Source organism: Parus major, chromosome 10, assembly GCF_001522545.3.
Source record: "Parus major isolate Abel chromosome 10, Parus_major1.1, whole genome shotgun sequence".
Taxonomy (NCBI): Eukaryota; Metazoa; Chordata; class Aves; order Passeriformes; family Paridae; genus Parus; species Parus major.
In genome coordinates this window covers 12,905,863-12,921,693 of record NC_031779.1, presented here as the reverse complement: position 1 = coordinate 12,921,693, position 15,831 = coordinate 12,905,863, and the positions used below count along the sequence as shown (strand labels likewise).

Here is a 15,831-nt window from a genome sequence, read left to right as displayed (position 1 = left end):
TAGCCACCTGTTTAACAGCACACAGCAGTGAGGCTGCAAAAGGGCTTCAGAGAGCAAGTGGAAAGGAGAGCTTCATATTAAAGCTACAGAGAAGAGACAAGGCTCAGATCAGCAGACACATAAAATATCACTACCTCCGCCTGAATTTAGCTATTTCACTGCAACTAATCATTTTGCTCTTCCAGAAATGTCTGGAGAACTGTTAGTGACCACAGGGAGCTGCTAGGATCTTTGTATTACATTTCCTCCAAAAGTTGCCTCCTCTGACAGCCCAGCCCAGCCTGCCTACAAAAGGGATTTGTTTTCCCAAAACCCACTTAGCCTTCCTGTCCTTGGAGGGTCTAGGGAAAGCTGAGAAAAAATCAGCAGGCAGGATACTCATTCTGAAGTGTCCCACAGGGAACAGAGGGGATGAACAGCACATTAGGATTTCTCCCCCAATTTCTCAAATTCTCACGGAACTGGGGTTTGCAATCGCCCTCTGCAGAGCCCATGTCAAGGCAGATCATTAATACTACTCGACACCAAGGATCTCTTCTATTAAAAAAGCACAGCAATTACTTAGTTCAAATCTCTATATTATTCATAAGATCTATATCTAGCATGGATATGGTATTTACACTGCTATGGGGAAATGTAATAAATAAGGCAATAAGCGTTTCCTTCCTCCAGGTCAAGATGAAAGTCTGCATCTTAGAGAGCAGTGCTTTCCTTGGGCAGCCAGGCTCATATCCCAGCCTCCCTGCCTAATTCCTGCAGCCAGGAACTAAAGCCAAGTTGAAAAATGACTGCTCTTCCTCTGAGCCCAGCACTCGGGTTCCAGCACATGCCAATACAGCCAGCCAGGAGGCAATGCCTAGGTGGAAGGAGACCTGCAAGGAAAGGTCTCTTCAGAAGTAGTCAACAGAGTAAAGAAGAACACATTTAGACTGTAGCATGAACCTCATGAAGGAGGAAGGGGAGAATTTGATCTAAGCTATCTGGAAAAGAGCAGGAAGGGTTCAAAATTGCCATTTTCTGGGATCATAATATGCAGCTGACAGCTCCAAGGATGTGTTTATATATCTAAACCCCTGACTCCAGAAGACTGGCTGTGAAAGGACTTCAGGTGGGGACTCATAAACAAGCAACATGGTCCAGTGGGCTGAACATGGGCCAGGCTGGTAGCTGTCAGCAACCTGGCGTGACCTTGAGCAAATTGATGTCTTCCCAGCTGCCTCTCCTCATCCATAAAATGGAGATAAAGATGCCTGGCAGCCCCTTGATGGGCTGGAAGGAGAAATGCCTCTTTCCAGGAAATAGTGGAGATACAACATGCCAGCTTACTTCTCCTCAGTAAGAAGGGGATAAAATATACCCCATCCCTCAAATACTCAGCTGCCTGCTGTGCTCTCAGTAATGTTCCCCTGACATTTGGGCTCTGCTGGGATCTGGCACGAGAGCAGAGCAGTCCCACCCCACCCATCTCTGGGATTTGCCCAGAATTTATTTTTAACACAGCCTCAGTGCGAACATTTGTGGTGGGATTTGTATGAATTCATGCTGATCCCTGACTCTGAGCTCGTCTCACCCTGGCTGTGCCAATAGCCAGGACTGTCAAGAGAACAGACAGATGGCACAATCTCCCCCCACGCTTCACCAGGAGCCTCACACGAGGCAGAGCCAGGGCCTCCTACCTCATTCCACAGGTAGGAAGGAGTCCTTGGGCAGCCCCCTCAGATGGAGCCCTTCCTGCTGTCCAGGGTAACTAACTTGTTCTAGAGCATAAGACATGTTAAACAGCCCTAAGCTGGGCTTAAAATGACATTTCAAAACCATACAGCCCCTTAAAGAAATAAGTTCTTTATTTCTCTGCTTCTGGAATGTGAGCAATGGGACAGAGCAGAAGCCGTGGCCCATCTGAGAGAAGACTTGGAAGATTGGGCTGTAACTTTCTGGTCTGCCAAGCCCTCAGGTAATAGCTGGAAACACGAGGTCCTTGCTCTTGCTTACACCTGATGGCCACCACCCCCCTTGCTCAATGCTCCTCATCAATTACAGCACAGAGACATAAAATGACTGATACTTTTAATACAAAGGGCCTGTCATTTATTTATTAGCTGGTGACAGGCCCTGCAGTCCAGGATGGATGCATTATAAATCAACTGCATTTCTAGCCATTAAAAATTCATCCAATTCATAATGTAGGATGCCTATAATTTCCTTATTAGTGTTGAGTGTGAAGGATTTTTCTTTCTCCTCCCTTGGCTCTTTGCTTTCCCAAGATCTTGCTCATCTGAGGATTAGCTTGGCTTAATCCTGCAAGAGGGAGGTGGAGGGGTGAGAAGGGCTGGGAGAAGGGAGGCAAGAACTGAAGAAATTTTTTTCCAGTGTTTTCTTCTAATTGCAATTTGCCATATATACTTAGGAGACTCAGCTGTCTCCTGTCACACTTCTGGAAGCGAGATAAACTGCTTGTCCTGAATTTAACAGATGTTTGTAGGAGAAAAAATAAAGTTCCTTTTTATCTCACAAAGGGAAAAAAGGAGTACGGTGGCTGGACAGGGAAGGATGATATAAACCCTGTTAAAAGTACAAGTAAAATAAGAACAGGTGTCCATATATTATAAACCAGTGCATTTAAAATAGATCAAACATATATATGAGATTTATGTATAAAAATAGGTAGGTATAGTAACCTTCAGACTCAGTGCTCTCATTCAGTGAGGAAAAATAGGTTAGTAGGGCTGAAAGAAAGGTGTGACATTTTTACAGACCCACAGGGGCGACCAAAACTTCAGGTGCTGCTGCAGCACCAGCAAAGGAGCTTGGAACAAACATCAGAAAAAACTGAGTCTACATGAAACTGTAAATCATCACTTAATTTGAGTACTGCATCCCATGTTGACCACGCTTGGCTGCAGACAGCAGGACAGCCTGATCCTTGGTGTGGCACACACAGAAATGTTCACGCTTTCACCAAGTCTCTGTTTGTTCCCACCTCTTAAAGAGATGTATCCAGGGAGGGACAGGGAGAGAGGGCTTGAACAGATTCAAGGAAGGCTCAGCACTAGGTAAATTGCAGTGTGTTTAGGAATGAGTGTGCAGGAATCTAAAAATGGATTATGCAATAAACCCTGCCTTAATGGGAGACAAGCCCAGGCATTGAGAGCAATCCTCACATGCTGTGACTCCAATGTACTTTTCACCTCGGGACGCTTACAAACAAATCTTACATCAGCTGCACATGGAAATGGGTTTGCTGAGTTCTCCAATGGGTACGTTCACCTCAGCAAATCACATCTTGCTCAGCAAGGCCAGTGCTTTACTCTCCCCCACGCTGGAAAACAGATGCCCCAGCTCAGGGCTTTGGGAGCACACCAGCAGAGGTGGTGCTGCCCTGAGCAGCAGCACCTTCCTTCATCCTGTCTGCAACCACTAGCAAGAGCAAGACAGCAGGATGTCGAGGTGGACTGGAAGTGTCCAGCAATCAAAAATGACGATTTCTGCATTTTTGTTATGTGAAGCAGTCGTGCTCTGCTCCACCTGCCCTGTGCTGCTGGGAGCCCTCCCTGTGTGCCTGCCCCATGTCCTCCGAGCCAGCCACCACACAAGGCTGGGAAACAAAAGCCTCCATCCACACAAGAAACTCTTTAGGCAGAATATTTTTTTACATGGGTCTTTCCCTGTGTTTCAGGACTGAATGGGATGTTTTGGGCTGTTTAGCCCAAAAGCAGCACTAAGCACAGGTTTGGGATTTTTTAACCTCTCTTGATGTGCAGATTCTCTGCTACATTCTGGGTTGTACTTCTTGTCCCACAGGGCAGCACTAAACTAATAATGTTCCTGCTGTGTGTGCGGTCATGCAAAACTGCTCCCACTCCTAAACAACAGCAGCTATTTTTAATTAGGAATCACAATTTAACCAGACAATGAACAAACAATGAGAGCGTGCAATCTCCAAACCAGAGAGACACCTCCTGTGTGATCACAGTGAGGTCCACGCACTTACAAAAGATTTTAAACCTGAAAAAGAGCCTGTAGAGACTAAAAAGTCACAACACCATGTCCTTGCAAACTCTGGGAACTCCTGGTTCCTTCAGGGCTACTCCATGGCCAGGTATCACAGGCACATCCCCTTTATCCCAGGAATGCAAAGGTACCCCAGCTGCCAGACACTTTCCCAACAGCCAGGCACTGTAAGCCACAGAGAACTCATTCAAAAGCAAGACAAATGCTTAAATGAGGGCCAAAAGAAATCAATACCACCACTCTGCCCATGCACACATACACACACCAGCTATTTTTACAGCGACCCACAGCAAAATTCACACAATCAACGAGCCATTAGGAGGACACTTTTGACAACTGGGCTACCTGAGCCTGCAATAGCCCCAGGCTCAGCACTCTGTTGCTACCTCTTGTCTTGCAGGGATGAAACCACACCCATGAGGAGTGCTGGCTGGTGAACAGAGCCCTGCTCTCTCTGGCACAGACACCTCCTTCAGGTTTAAGCACACCACAAATGGATAGTGGGAAGCACCAAAACCCAGACGCACAGCTGGTAACAGAGGGAATGTAAACCTGCTTCTATCCCTGTTGTGTCCCACTCCTCTCACCCTGCCACAATGAGTCTGGAGTTGTGCCAGACCAAGGGTGAGTGGACAGGGACAGTGGAGGGTGTGTGTGGAGGCCAGGGAATGCTGCAAGAGGAGTGGAGGGTGTGAGCCCCTGTATGAGATGAGAGGGCTGGATATAAGGTGGAATATCAGGGTGTACATACACATCCTCCATGAGATGCTGCATTCTTGGGCACTCCGGTCCAACCCAATAGATGCAGGGATGAGGCTGCCAGGCAAAAAGAGCAGCCTGCTGTACTAGAACCACTCCAAATCCAGTAGGAAAACAGGTCAGGACTTCCTCTCATCTGGCTTGTTAAATTCTTGACAGTTCACACATCATGAGCTCCCTTCCTGAAATTGCCCCAGGCGATCCAGCCCTGCTTGCTGGCCCCACAGACACCAGGATTAAACAGTCCAGTGGAGATGCTTTTAGGCAGAGGAGAAAGCAGAGTTTTGTATGGGAAAATACTTCCTTGTCAACCCCTTGATGTCTGTATCCAGCAGTATTTCCACCACCAGAGCAGTCTCTCTGCAGGCCAGTCACCATTAACAGCCCAAAGCCACATTCTTCTTGATTTAAGGGTTTCTCTTCCTCATGGATCTTCATCACCAATGAATCATCACTCAGCCAGTGTCACTTCCCACAATGGGGCTGGAGCCTCCTAGTCCCCTTTGATCCTGGGTGTTGCTACAAATATCTCCAGTAAACACACATTAAAGCAACAGAGAGTGGATCTGAAATCCAAACAGCAGCAGGAGGTGATGGTCTTGTGCTCAAACCAAGTCAGGTGCCCATCCCATATGGAGCAAGCAGGGACCAGGCAGAGCCACGCTGCTTTTCTTCCTCATGGTACAACCATGCAGACAGCATCTCCAGAGCTGGCTGAGGAGTAAGGCAATGGATCTTGCCAGCCTTTCCAAGACATCCTGAAAAATACTCATTTCTGTGGCACCATCACAGCAGCAAGGTCTGAAGTGTGAGGCTGCAACTCAAAGTGCAGGTGCAATAGGTGGGATGGACACTCCACTTCTGCAAACATAGGTTGGTCTTCTGGAAAATGTGGATATTTCTTCCACTTGCTCCTTCAGGGATAGAAGAAATGATGCAGAGCAGAAAATAGCCCCAGGCAGGAAAACTGAGAGGTGGGAAGGTTGGTTCAAGTCCCACTGTCCATGGTATGTCTCCTGTTGGTCAGATGTTGCAGCCTGGGCAAGGGCACAAGAAGGTGATTCTGAACACCAGGGAAGTTAAGTTGTCCTCTGGTGGGGAACAGAAGCAGTAATTTTGGTTGCACACACATTTCTTCAGATACCTACAACACCTTCTCTGGAAACAGTCAGCCACAGCCCACAAGGCTTCTTCAACATCCAAATCTTTTGCAGGATGTTCACATCAACACTTGGAGCTCAGAGCAGCTTCTATGAGAGCCAACAGCAAACCAGAAGGGAGGGAAATTTGGAGGCAGAAGGTCATTGCAGAGACCCCCAATGCCTTCACCTGTTGGCAGCTGAGCTCTGAGGTCAGGGCTCTTCCACAGTCCCCAGCCACAATCCATGCACAGTGAGGAGACACAGCACAGAGTAGCAAAACACACATAAATGAGTAAACAGCTACTCACGGGTCCTCGTTAAAACCCTTAAAATACCTCACATGAGCTGAGTGAGAAGGACAAGACTGTAAGACCATGAGAGCTCCAGCACAGAAGAGTCTTCACCCACTAGTGCCTACTTCAGAAGAGTAATGGGAGCTGGGTTCCTTCTGGAGAAGAGTCTGGGGACTTCATTTTGGAGGAGACAAGAGGAAAAGAATAGTTTGGAGAAATAGCAGAGCTCTGTGTGAGGGACTGAAACCTGTAGAGCCCAGCCCCAGGTTGGGCATGGGGAAGCAGAGTGCTGCTGTTGCTTCACCCTGCACTCCACATTTATATTACAAAAGGAATATTTGACAAATTCTCTTATCCCTGGAAAAAAAAAAAAAAAAAAGGAAAAGTTTCTTTTCCACTACCAACTGTTTCAGTTTTCTTTTTTAGGCAAATAAAACTACAAGCACTTATGACTTCAGTTTTATGTTGTTGCTGTTTTTGGCAAAAATGGGACCATGAACTGACCGAAAATAGAAATGCTGCATACTTTTTCTCTTCCCATGCCCAGGATGAACAAAACACACTAGGCAAACAAAAAAAAAAAATTAGAGTGCTAGGGGTAAATATCCTTTTCATTTTAGTTTTCGAGATCTATTGAAAGCAGAGGTAAGAAAATCTATTTGTTTAAGAAATATGATTTTTATAAATGACCATGATGTTCCTTTTAAGATTCACTGAAATACAAGATAAAGACAGGGTACTGAGTGAAAGAGTGCTGATGGCACTTTTATTGTGTGATTTGCCTTGTTTTTTTCTGAAGTACTTCTTTTTAGCCGATTACCATGTATTTACAGTTAGTGTAATTATATCTAATTACTTAATTAGCATGAATACGTGTAATTACTAACTTCGAATATGTAATTATGTCAGGGCAGCCTGTAATAAATGAGGTTGGAAAAAAACCCTCATTAGGACTCTACGAAAGGACGGCTGCTCCACCCGTGTGGAGAATGGATCCCAGTACCCAGACTGCGCCAGTCCTGGAAAACACAGCCAGCTCCAGTCATGGCTGGCAAAAACCTTCCCCAAAATCAAAGAATTTGCCCCAAAAGTCCAGCTTCAGAGTACTTGTTGCAACTGAGCACCCACTGCTGGGACACAGGGGAGGATCTGCCCCCCAGACCAATTTTCTCCATCAGGGTTTGGATTTTTTTCTCCGATTTGTGTCATTCTCCAGAAGACCTGTTTTGTTAGATGAGAAATACAAGGGAACTGAACAACTCCAAAACTGTGCCGTGGCATTTGAGTAAAGCTCAAAAGATCAGATCCAAGAACAAATCTGCATCTGATGCATTGTGCTTGGAATTAATGACTACTTAATTACTATTATTAAAGTAAAACAACCTTCCAAAATGTTTTGTCTGAAACATTACCAATATTTCACCACAGAAATCTTCAGCTACTCATAATTACAAAGCTTGAGTTTTGAATTCAAATCCTGAACTTCAAGAGAGGGAGATAAGGTAAGAAGCTGCTGTTACTGCCAAGCCTGCCTAGAACAAACAGCTCTCTTCTGGCCACAAATGTGGGTAGACTGGATCATGTTTTACATTACCAAAATCTCTGACCATAGGCTGATGTTATGTTGTCCTAAACTCTCATCCTCATCGCTTTCTCTGCCCACTATGCCTGCTACATGTCCCATTCTTCTCCTCTGATCTGTTTATTTCCAGATATAGAGGTGCAAACTCATCACAACCTGTTGCTCCCCCTGCTGCTCTTTGCCAAGCAGATATGAACTTGGTTTCCCTTCCATGTGCAAAAGATCAGGAGAAAAAGTCAGTTTTAGCCTATTCTTCTGAAATCCACTTGTGGTTGGACTGTCCACGTTGCCAAACTCTTTCTTTAACCTTCCAGGTAGAGCCAAGGAGAGCTGAAGCAAGGACAGGATGCAAACCTGGTGCTGCCCAGCATGGCACAGAGTTACAGCACAGAGATGGGGAAGCATCTTCTCAACAGCTAAATGCTCCAACATGGGAAAGCAGGGTAGTGCTGGTGTTTTCCATGGCTCTTTGAGAACCCATCATCCAGGAAGGCAAAGAGAATTCTCAGTCAAGCTTGTCCCACCTCTGCACTCAGTCAGGCAGTAACAGAATAACAGAAAGAGGATAAGACAGCTGAAAAAATCCCAGAAAGCCAGAAGTGAGGGCTGGCTCCTGTGCCCTTCATCCCATCGACAGGAGGACAGCACATTCCCAGGGAAGAACACGTCTCTGTCTCCTTGAGGACACATTAACAAGAAGATCCCATGGGACAGCACTGCACAGAGGGAGCGAGAGGCCTCCAGCTCCACAGGCAGGGAGCTGCTCTCCATATTTCAGCTGCAATTCCATTATGCAGAGCTAAGTGGCTGGGAATAAACATCCGTCATCCCTGCGTGATAAGTGATGCTTGCTAGTATGGAAGGTGACAGAAATCTATATCACATCAATGTACTATTAATACTGCATTAAGCATATAGAGTTTGCTCCCCTCGTTGCAGCACGGCGATGAGCATCGGCATGTCCTCGACCCAGGCAGCATCCAAGAGCACAGGGATGCTTGCAGGAGGAAGGAAGGAGAAAAGCTTCATGTTGGAGAGGGAAAATGCTTGCTGCAGATGTTGCTCTAGCAACAGCTCAGTGCAAAGGAGAGATGCTGGGTGTCACAGAACACCTTTGCTCACAGCTGGGCAGCGGCTCTGGGGGAAGTGGTGGCAGGAGTTTGTATCTGCACAGGCTCAGCTGAGCATCAAGGCACTCCCCAGCCTAGAGGAGCTCTCTTTAGAAGTGACAGCAAATGGAGAAGTGTTTGTGTCCAAGCTCTGCACAGGGGGAAAGAAAAACCCTCCAGCATGACAACCACAGGGAGAACATAAGCAACAAATATTCTCCAGCCCAGGCTTATGTTGAGTAGAGCACATCAGATCAAATAAACCCCTTACAGCAAAAGCTCCCCAAAGCATGGTTAATTTAATAGGTGAATTATGAAATTTTCCAGCCTCAAGCAAAGCCACCAGTGAAGTCAGAAGTTTTGACCAAGTTAAGGCCTGGGGACTAAAATACAAAATATACACCAAATTCAACTCTGCCTGAGGAGTCAAGGACTGGATTTTGCCCCATGAATGACAAAGATATCTAAAAAAAATTAGGGTTTTCAACCTGCAAGCACCAGCTGTAGTTTGCCACTTATTTTCCCCCAAAGGGAGTACCAGTGTTATGGGGCTTGGTTTCAGCCCCATGGCCTTGAAGTCCTGGAAAACCTGGAGCATTCCCTCCTGTGCCACCCTTTGCAGGAGAAGTGCCTCCAGATGCCACCCAAGCATCTCTGTGAGCCCTTCAGATCCTACTCACACAGCCCCGTGAAGCTCTGAGGTCAAATCCTGCTGTGAGTGACTTCCCCTGCAGCCCACCCAGCTCTGACAAGTCCCACAGGGCAAAGGCACAGAGCAAAACTTAATCCTTCGAGGTTTAAGCTCTGCTACTGCACAGCCTCAACAGCACCCACGTCTTGCAGTGGTCGGCGTGCAGATTAAAGAGATCTGAGACAGCACAGGAGGGAAAGGAAGAAAAAGTAAAGCGGGGGAGCCCTCCCTCCCAAGCCATCAGAGTTTGTAAATCATTTTGAGATGAGGTGCTATAAGAAATGTAAAATATATAATTAACAGCACAGAAAAACCACGCTACATTCAGCTTCTCCACTCCTGCTTAATCACCGCCCTCCTCCTCCTCCCCTCTCTACAAACAGACCAAATTTAGCACATTAAAATGAAAATCAAGGGGAAAGCCAGGCACGTTCTTTGGGTACATCCCATTGCTCTGGCAAGTGAAGGATGGTGCTAAGGGCTTGGGCACAAGCCAGCAGGACCCATGAGGTGGCACAGTGGGGGCTGCCCGAGGGATGCCTCCATGGGAGCAGCAGCTGCAGCTCCCTTTCCCCTGATGGAGGAATGGAGGCCAGGAGCAGCATGCTCCTGCTGAGCACTTAATGCCACTTAATGGGAGATGGGTCTTCTCCCTCTTTTCAGGGCCTGAGTTCTGTCTCCTGCACCCATGAATCAGCAGCAGCCAAAGGAAGAGCAGAGGTGACATCAGCACAGCACTCCCTGCTTCTGGGCCACAGAGATCGCCCAAGCTGAGGGCTTTTCACCTTTTGTTTTGCAGGTTTGTTATTTTCCCAGTTCTTCCTAGAACCAGGACACACCAAAGTGATGTGCAATAACAAGAGAGGAATGTTTCCCAAATCTCCTGCATGGCTCAGTTTGCATCTCAGAGCTGGTAAGAGGCCTGGGAGAGCTCAGCTACTGCCTGTGAGCCACATGCTGGGGAAGGCTGCATCCCACCACTCGTGTGGGAAGTGGCGCAGGACTCCCAGAAAAGCATCCTTTTACACAGCACTTTTCTTTTATGCTCAGAATTTAGAAACACAAAGTGGAGAGGGCCACTTGATCACCTCCTGCTAGTCTAATAAGCCCAGTTCATGACCCAAATTTATACAGGAAAGATGCAAAAGCTTTACAGAAGCCCATAAAAACAAGACATCCAGCATCTAAAATTCCTGGAAACAAGGACAGCTCCAGGCATCTGCCACACCTATGCCCATATATCCTGAGCTTCCCCCTGGCCCTTTGGGGAGCCAAAGAGGCAGCCCCATGACTGGGAAACTGCTGGAGGAGGAAGGGGAGGCAGGTCTTTCCCCAGCCAAGCAGGGGTCACATCCATCCCCGTGCTCCCAGGGGGCTCTCGCTCACACCTGGCACCTCAGCTTGGAGCTTGGAGCTGATGAGGAAGAGCCCGGCTTGGAATGGCACTTTCAGGCAGGGGGGGAAGGTGACGGGTGGGTGGCGGAGGGAGGGTGAAGGGAGGTGATGGTGAGAGTGGAAAGTCTTTTCTGGAAGCATCTACATGTATGTTGTGATTTCTGAGACCTGAGATTCACTTTGGTTTCTGGACCATACCAAGACCCACTCTCCTCAAAAACCTCCTTCTCTTCTTCCTCATCCTCTTAACCTCTTCCTCCTCGCCCTCCTTCCCCCATGCCCCCAGCCCATCCCTCCCCCCTCGGGGGGCTCAGGCACTCACACGTGTCTGGCTTGTGGCAGTTGTGACCTTGTCGGAAGTACTGGGGGTTCTCGATGACGGGGATGCGGGTCATGCCGATCACCACCGTGTCCGGGCCGGCGTCCAGGGACGAGGGCGTCGTGATGCCGTGGTTGATGTGGTGGAGAGGGCTGGCTGAATCCTCCTCTCCGCTGATCACTGCCACGGGGCCTGCAAAGAGCACACACATCCGTCAGGGACAGCAGAGGACGGGGGATCACATGCTCATGGATTGCTGCAGGTTGGCAGTGGATCACCACCAGCCTGTCCTAGCATTCCTGCTGGTTGTCCCATCCCCAGGCTTAGTTTCTCTCTCTTAGTAGCTCGCAGGGTAGGGATGATGCCTCAGGTTTTCCTTCCTGGCTTTGAGGTGCCAGACCAACAGTTCTGAAGGGTTAAACAGCTACAGGTGACACCACATCAGAGATGGGTCATGCAAGAAGTCCTCTCCTAGGGCTGACACGAGACAGCAGCTGCTGTGGTGCCTGTATACTCTGGCATCACAAGCTTGGCAGGAATCATTAGACTACAGAAACATCATCCCCAAAGAATTAGTGAACCTCAAATCCATATTTGTGATGCCTGTTGCCCATCTTTTTGCCCTCCTGCAGCTTCACCTGGGCAAACTCACTGAGCCCTTCAGTCAGGCTTATGCCTACAGATCCCCACAATGTCCTGCTCAGCTCAGGCTCATTCCCACCACCACAAATGGCAGTATAATCCCCTTACCCTCCTGACCTCCAAAAGTTTTCAGCACCATCAGACAGGCAAGAAAATGAAGCAAAGTAGTCAGGTATGAAAGATGGGAGCAATGGAAGGCTTCTATCCCTTATGTTTTATTTTGGTTTTTGACCCTCTGATACCCTCTGTTGCAGCCATTCTTGCTGCACTGGTGTTAGACAAAGTAGGGACCACAGTGAAATCTTCCATGAGACCTTTTTAATACTTTAACATGGGAAGAAAATCCACACTCAACAAGTGACACTCCTTTTTCTCCTGCCTGGATGTTACCAGGGACTACCAGAAGCTCAAGTAAAAAGTAGCAGAGATGCTGCACTTAGGCTGTGAACTTATTCAGAGAAGCCAGCCTTTTACCTACATTGCATAAAAAATGTTCATCTCCCATCAGTAATCTGCTTCTAACTGCACAATTACTTTATTATATAGCACTGGCAACAAAGAAGGGAGTCTTCAAGCCATTTTACTCTCCAGAGCCACTGGGAGGACGAGGAGAATGCCGGCTCCATGCAGCCATTCTGCCTGCATTAATCTAGTCTAAAGGCTGCTCATTTTTGGAGCTTCAAGTATTGTTTGTTCTTCCAAGTGGGATATAATAAAGTTATTGTGCAATTAGCAGAGTCTTGGCAGCTATGACAGGTGTTTTAGTCACGAGGAAAAATTCTTTCTCCCTTTCCTGTGAATTCCTTCTGGCAGGTTCTGGCTTTTTTAACATTACTCCCCGGGCCCGCGTGACTTTCCAGCTCTTGAGGTGCAAAGGCAAAATTCAGCTCTTGATGCAAGATGCCTCTGTTGGGACTACACACAGCATATTTCTCCAGGCACAAAAAGCCAATGGGCAATTTTGGTTTGGATGACTTTTGTTCCTTTGCAATGTCAATTCATTGCAGACAAACCAGGATGGCTCAAGCTTTGCATGATGTGCACATTCCTTCAGCCACATCCTGCTCTGCTGGCCAGCCCAGCTGTGGTGGGAAGGGGAGAACTCTGCATTTCAAGGTGCAGTTAAAAAGAAAAATCATTAAAAAATCAACTGGTATAGACTGGTGTAAATAATCTGAGAGAAGACCATAAAGATCTCCTTTGTGGAGCAGTGGGAGAGGATATTGAGGGCTAACTGCTTTCCTTAAGAAGACAAGGTGTTGCTTCAAAGGACAGCACCTCATCAGGCAAGGGGATGTGAAAGGCCTCTCTGGTGAATGATAGTCAGGTTGGATGAGGCTTTGAGCAGGTTGGTCTCATGGAAGGTGTCCCTATCCATGGCAGGAAGGCTGGGCTAGCTGATCTTAAATATCCCTTCCAACCCAAACCATTCTGTGTTTCTGTGTGAAGGAAGTTTCATTGCCCTCTGTTCTGGGAGCAGAAACCACACCTTTGTGACAAGGAGCAAAGAGGATGTAACCAACCATGGTACAAACACCAGGCTGGCACAGACCCTGCTGAGGATGTGCTTCTCAGGCACCCACAAAGCCCTGCCGGCATTTCACCCTTGCTGTTCTTGCTTGCTCAGCACCTCCTCATTTTTAGGGAGCTCAGATCATGTCCCTCTAGCACAGGCAGGTTAGAAGGACATGGCTACATTTAAAAGAGCAGGGGACAATCCAGGAGGTTGGGGGCTTGTGAAAATAAGCATAGCAAGCATCTATTAGCAAATGTCCTCGTGGCCATTTGCCTGACAAAAAACAGACCCAGAGTTTGCCCTTCTTTACACTCCACAGTTTTTTTTTTCTGTGGTTTACCTGTTAAGAGGACTTTCCTCATGAGTTATGTTAGTTTCATGCCCCAAACATATCCAAGACCTTTGAGGCAGGAGGTAAGCACATCTCAGCTGATCCACAGCTGCATTCCCATTTCCCAATGAACACTGAGTCCTGTGAATGGACTCAGCCTCTGAGTCATTCAGCTCAGCTTGATGTCACCAAGCTTACCCATTTACAAGACCTACCAAGCCTCAAAAGCCTCAGAATTGAACTCTGATTCTCAACCCCCTCACATTTCTGCAAAAATAGGAGACCCCATGAACTGCAAAGGCAGAGGCACCACAGGGAGAACACAATGTGTAAAGTATATTCTACCCTTGGATAATCCAGGGACAGTTTACTGCCTCCAACTGTATTTCCAGGTTTTGAAAAAAGCTAAAATAAATCACATTCTCAAGAGTCCTGAGGAAGACTTACAATGGATTCACTGCATTAGCCTTTCAGCTTTCCAAAACATTTCTGTTGATTGTAGGCACTGATCTGACATGGCCTAGAACATATAATTCATCCCAATATCTTCCAAGGGATATAATTTGATTAAAGGCAATTTTCAGTTGAGGACTTCTCCATGTTTCTCCTATTAGGCTGTGGGGTTTTTGAGTGTGGTTGGGGAGTATAAATATGGACAACATTAATTCTTAGAGCCACAGTCACACCACTTTATCACATTAATTCTTTCATTTCCATCTATTCTGGCTGGTCACTGCTGAGATCCAGTTCCCTGTGAGCCCATGGCCCCTCTGTTGTCACTCTGAGACTCAGACAAGTGCTGGGCTCACTGTGCAAGCCTGAGACAAACTTTAAAAACATCATGAGTATCAGAGCCACCTATCACTTTTATAGGTGTGACTATTGCCCTGACTCAGAATATACTCTGCCATTAGCAATTCCTGAAAACAAAGCAGCTACCTAGACTTCAGATTTTTAAATCTATCTTGAAAATAGCATATATTTTTTTTTCTTTTAAGTAGGAAAAGAAGTTCAGTTTTCTGATATGTAATGCTGCTGAATGGCTTTATTTGGAAGAATTCTCACTGGTTTTACCAGTGCATTTTCCAGGTAAGTTTAAAGGAAAAAAATGAAACAGAAAAAAAAGAGAGTACAGATTTTAGAGATTTAGGTTTACTTTCCATTTGACAGGGCAATGTGCAGAAAGAGATAGAAAAGAAGACAGTTTTGTACAGTAAAAATGTATAATAATAGACAAAGGGTAGCTTAGAGTAATTCCTAATGTACCATCCTGTGATTTAAAAACATTATATAAAATATTTCAGAGCTTTTCAGAACACTGATGCTGTTTCTGTGAATAACTCAGCCTGTGTTATGGACAAACGTACTGTGGATATTAACTATAAAAAGGCTCTATTTGTTAAAACTTTAAGTCCATGTCCATTCTGAGCATTGAACCCATTACAGCTGTACTCTGAAAGGCTCTCCCCTGGCTCTCCTTCCTTCCTTCCCTCCAAGCAGGGCTCTCAGCAGCCAGCAGCATCCACATGGTCTGTGAGGACACAGCTGAGCAGCTTTCCACACTAAGCCCATGCAGTTTTCCTGACAAGGAAGCAATGCCAGCAGCAGTGATGGAGGCACTCCATCACTCCTTTTCCCTGTGAGGAAAGGCTGGGGAGATGCTAGGTCTGCCCAGGGTTACCTCTGAGTAAAGAAGCAGCCACTGCCAACCTGCCCCTTCACAATGCCACTGTGAGAGCCAGCCACAAGGACCTGGAAATGAGGACCAAATTCCTCTGGTGCTCACCAGAGAGCAGTGAGGCAGCTTGGAAATGGTACTTTTAGAAATGTCACAAGCAGCAATTCTGTTCTTTCTTCCCTCCCACATCTCCTCTACAGCAAACTCCTCTTTCCGAAGAAAGACACCTCACTCAAACACCACCATTCCCAGCCTCATCTCCACCCTCTGTTCTCCCCCAGCTTCCCAGTCAGGCTACACTCCATCCATCCATCCATCCATCCATCCATCCATCCATCCATCCATCCATCCATCCATCCATCC

The 15,831-nt window shown here is 46.9% G+C and overlaps 1 protein-coding gene across 3 annotated transcripts in view; it reads right to left on the bottom strand.

Moving 5' to 3' along the window:
- Positions 1 to 15,831, bottom strand: part of NTRK3 (neurotrophic receptor tyrosine kinase 3) — a 204,219-nt gene that overhangs the window by 78,961 nt on the left and 109,427 nt on the right. For all 3 annotated transcript variants that reach the window (XM_015638975.2, XM_015638976.2, XM_015638977.3), the window contains exon 12: positions 11,305 to 11,493. In XM_015638975.2, coding sequence (XP_015494461.1) covers positions 11,305 to 11,493 — 189 coding nt within the window. The remainder of the gene's footprint in view (positions 1 to 11,304; positions 11,494 to 15,831) is intronic.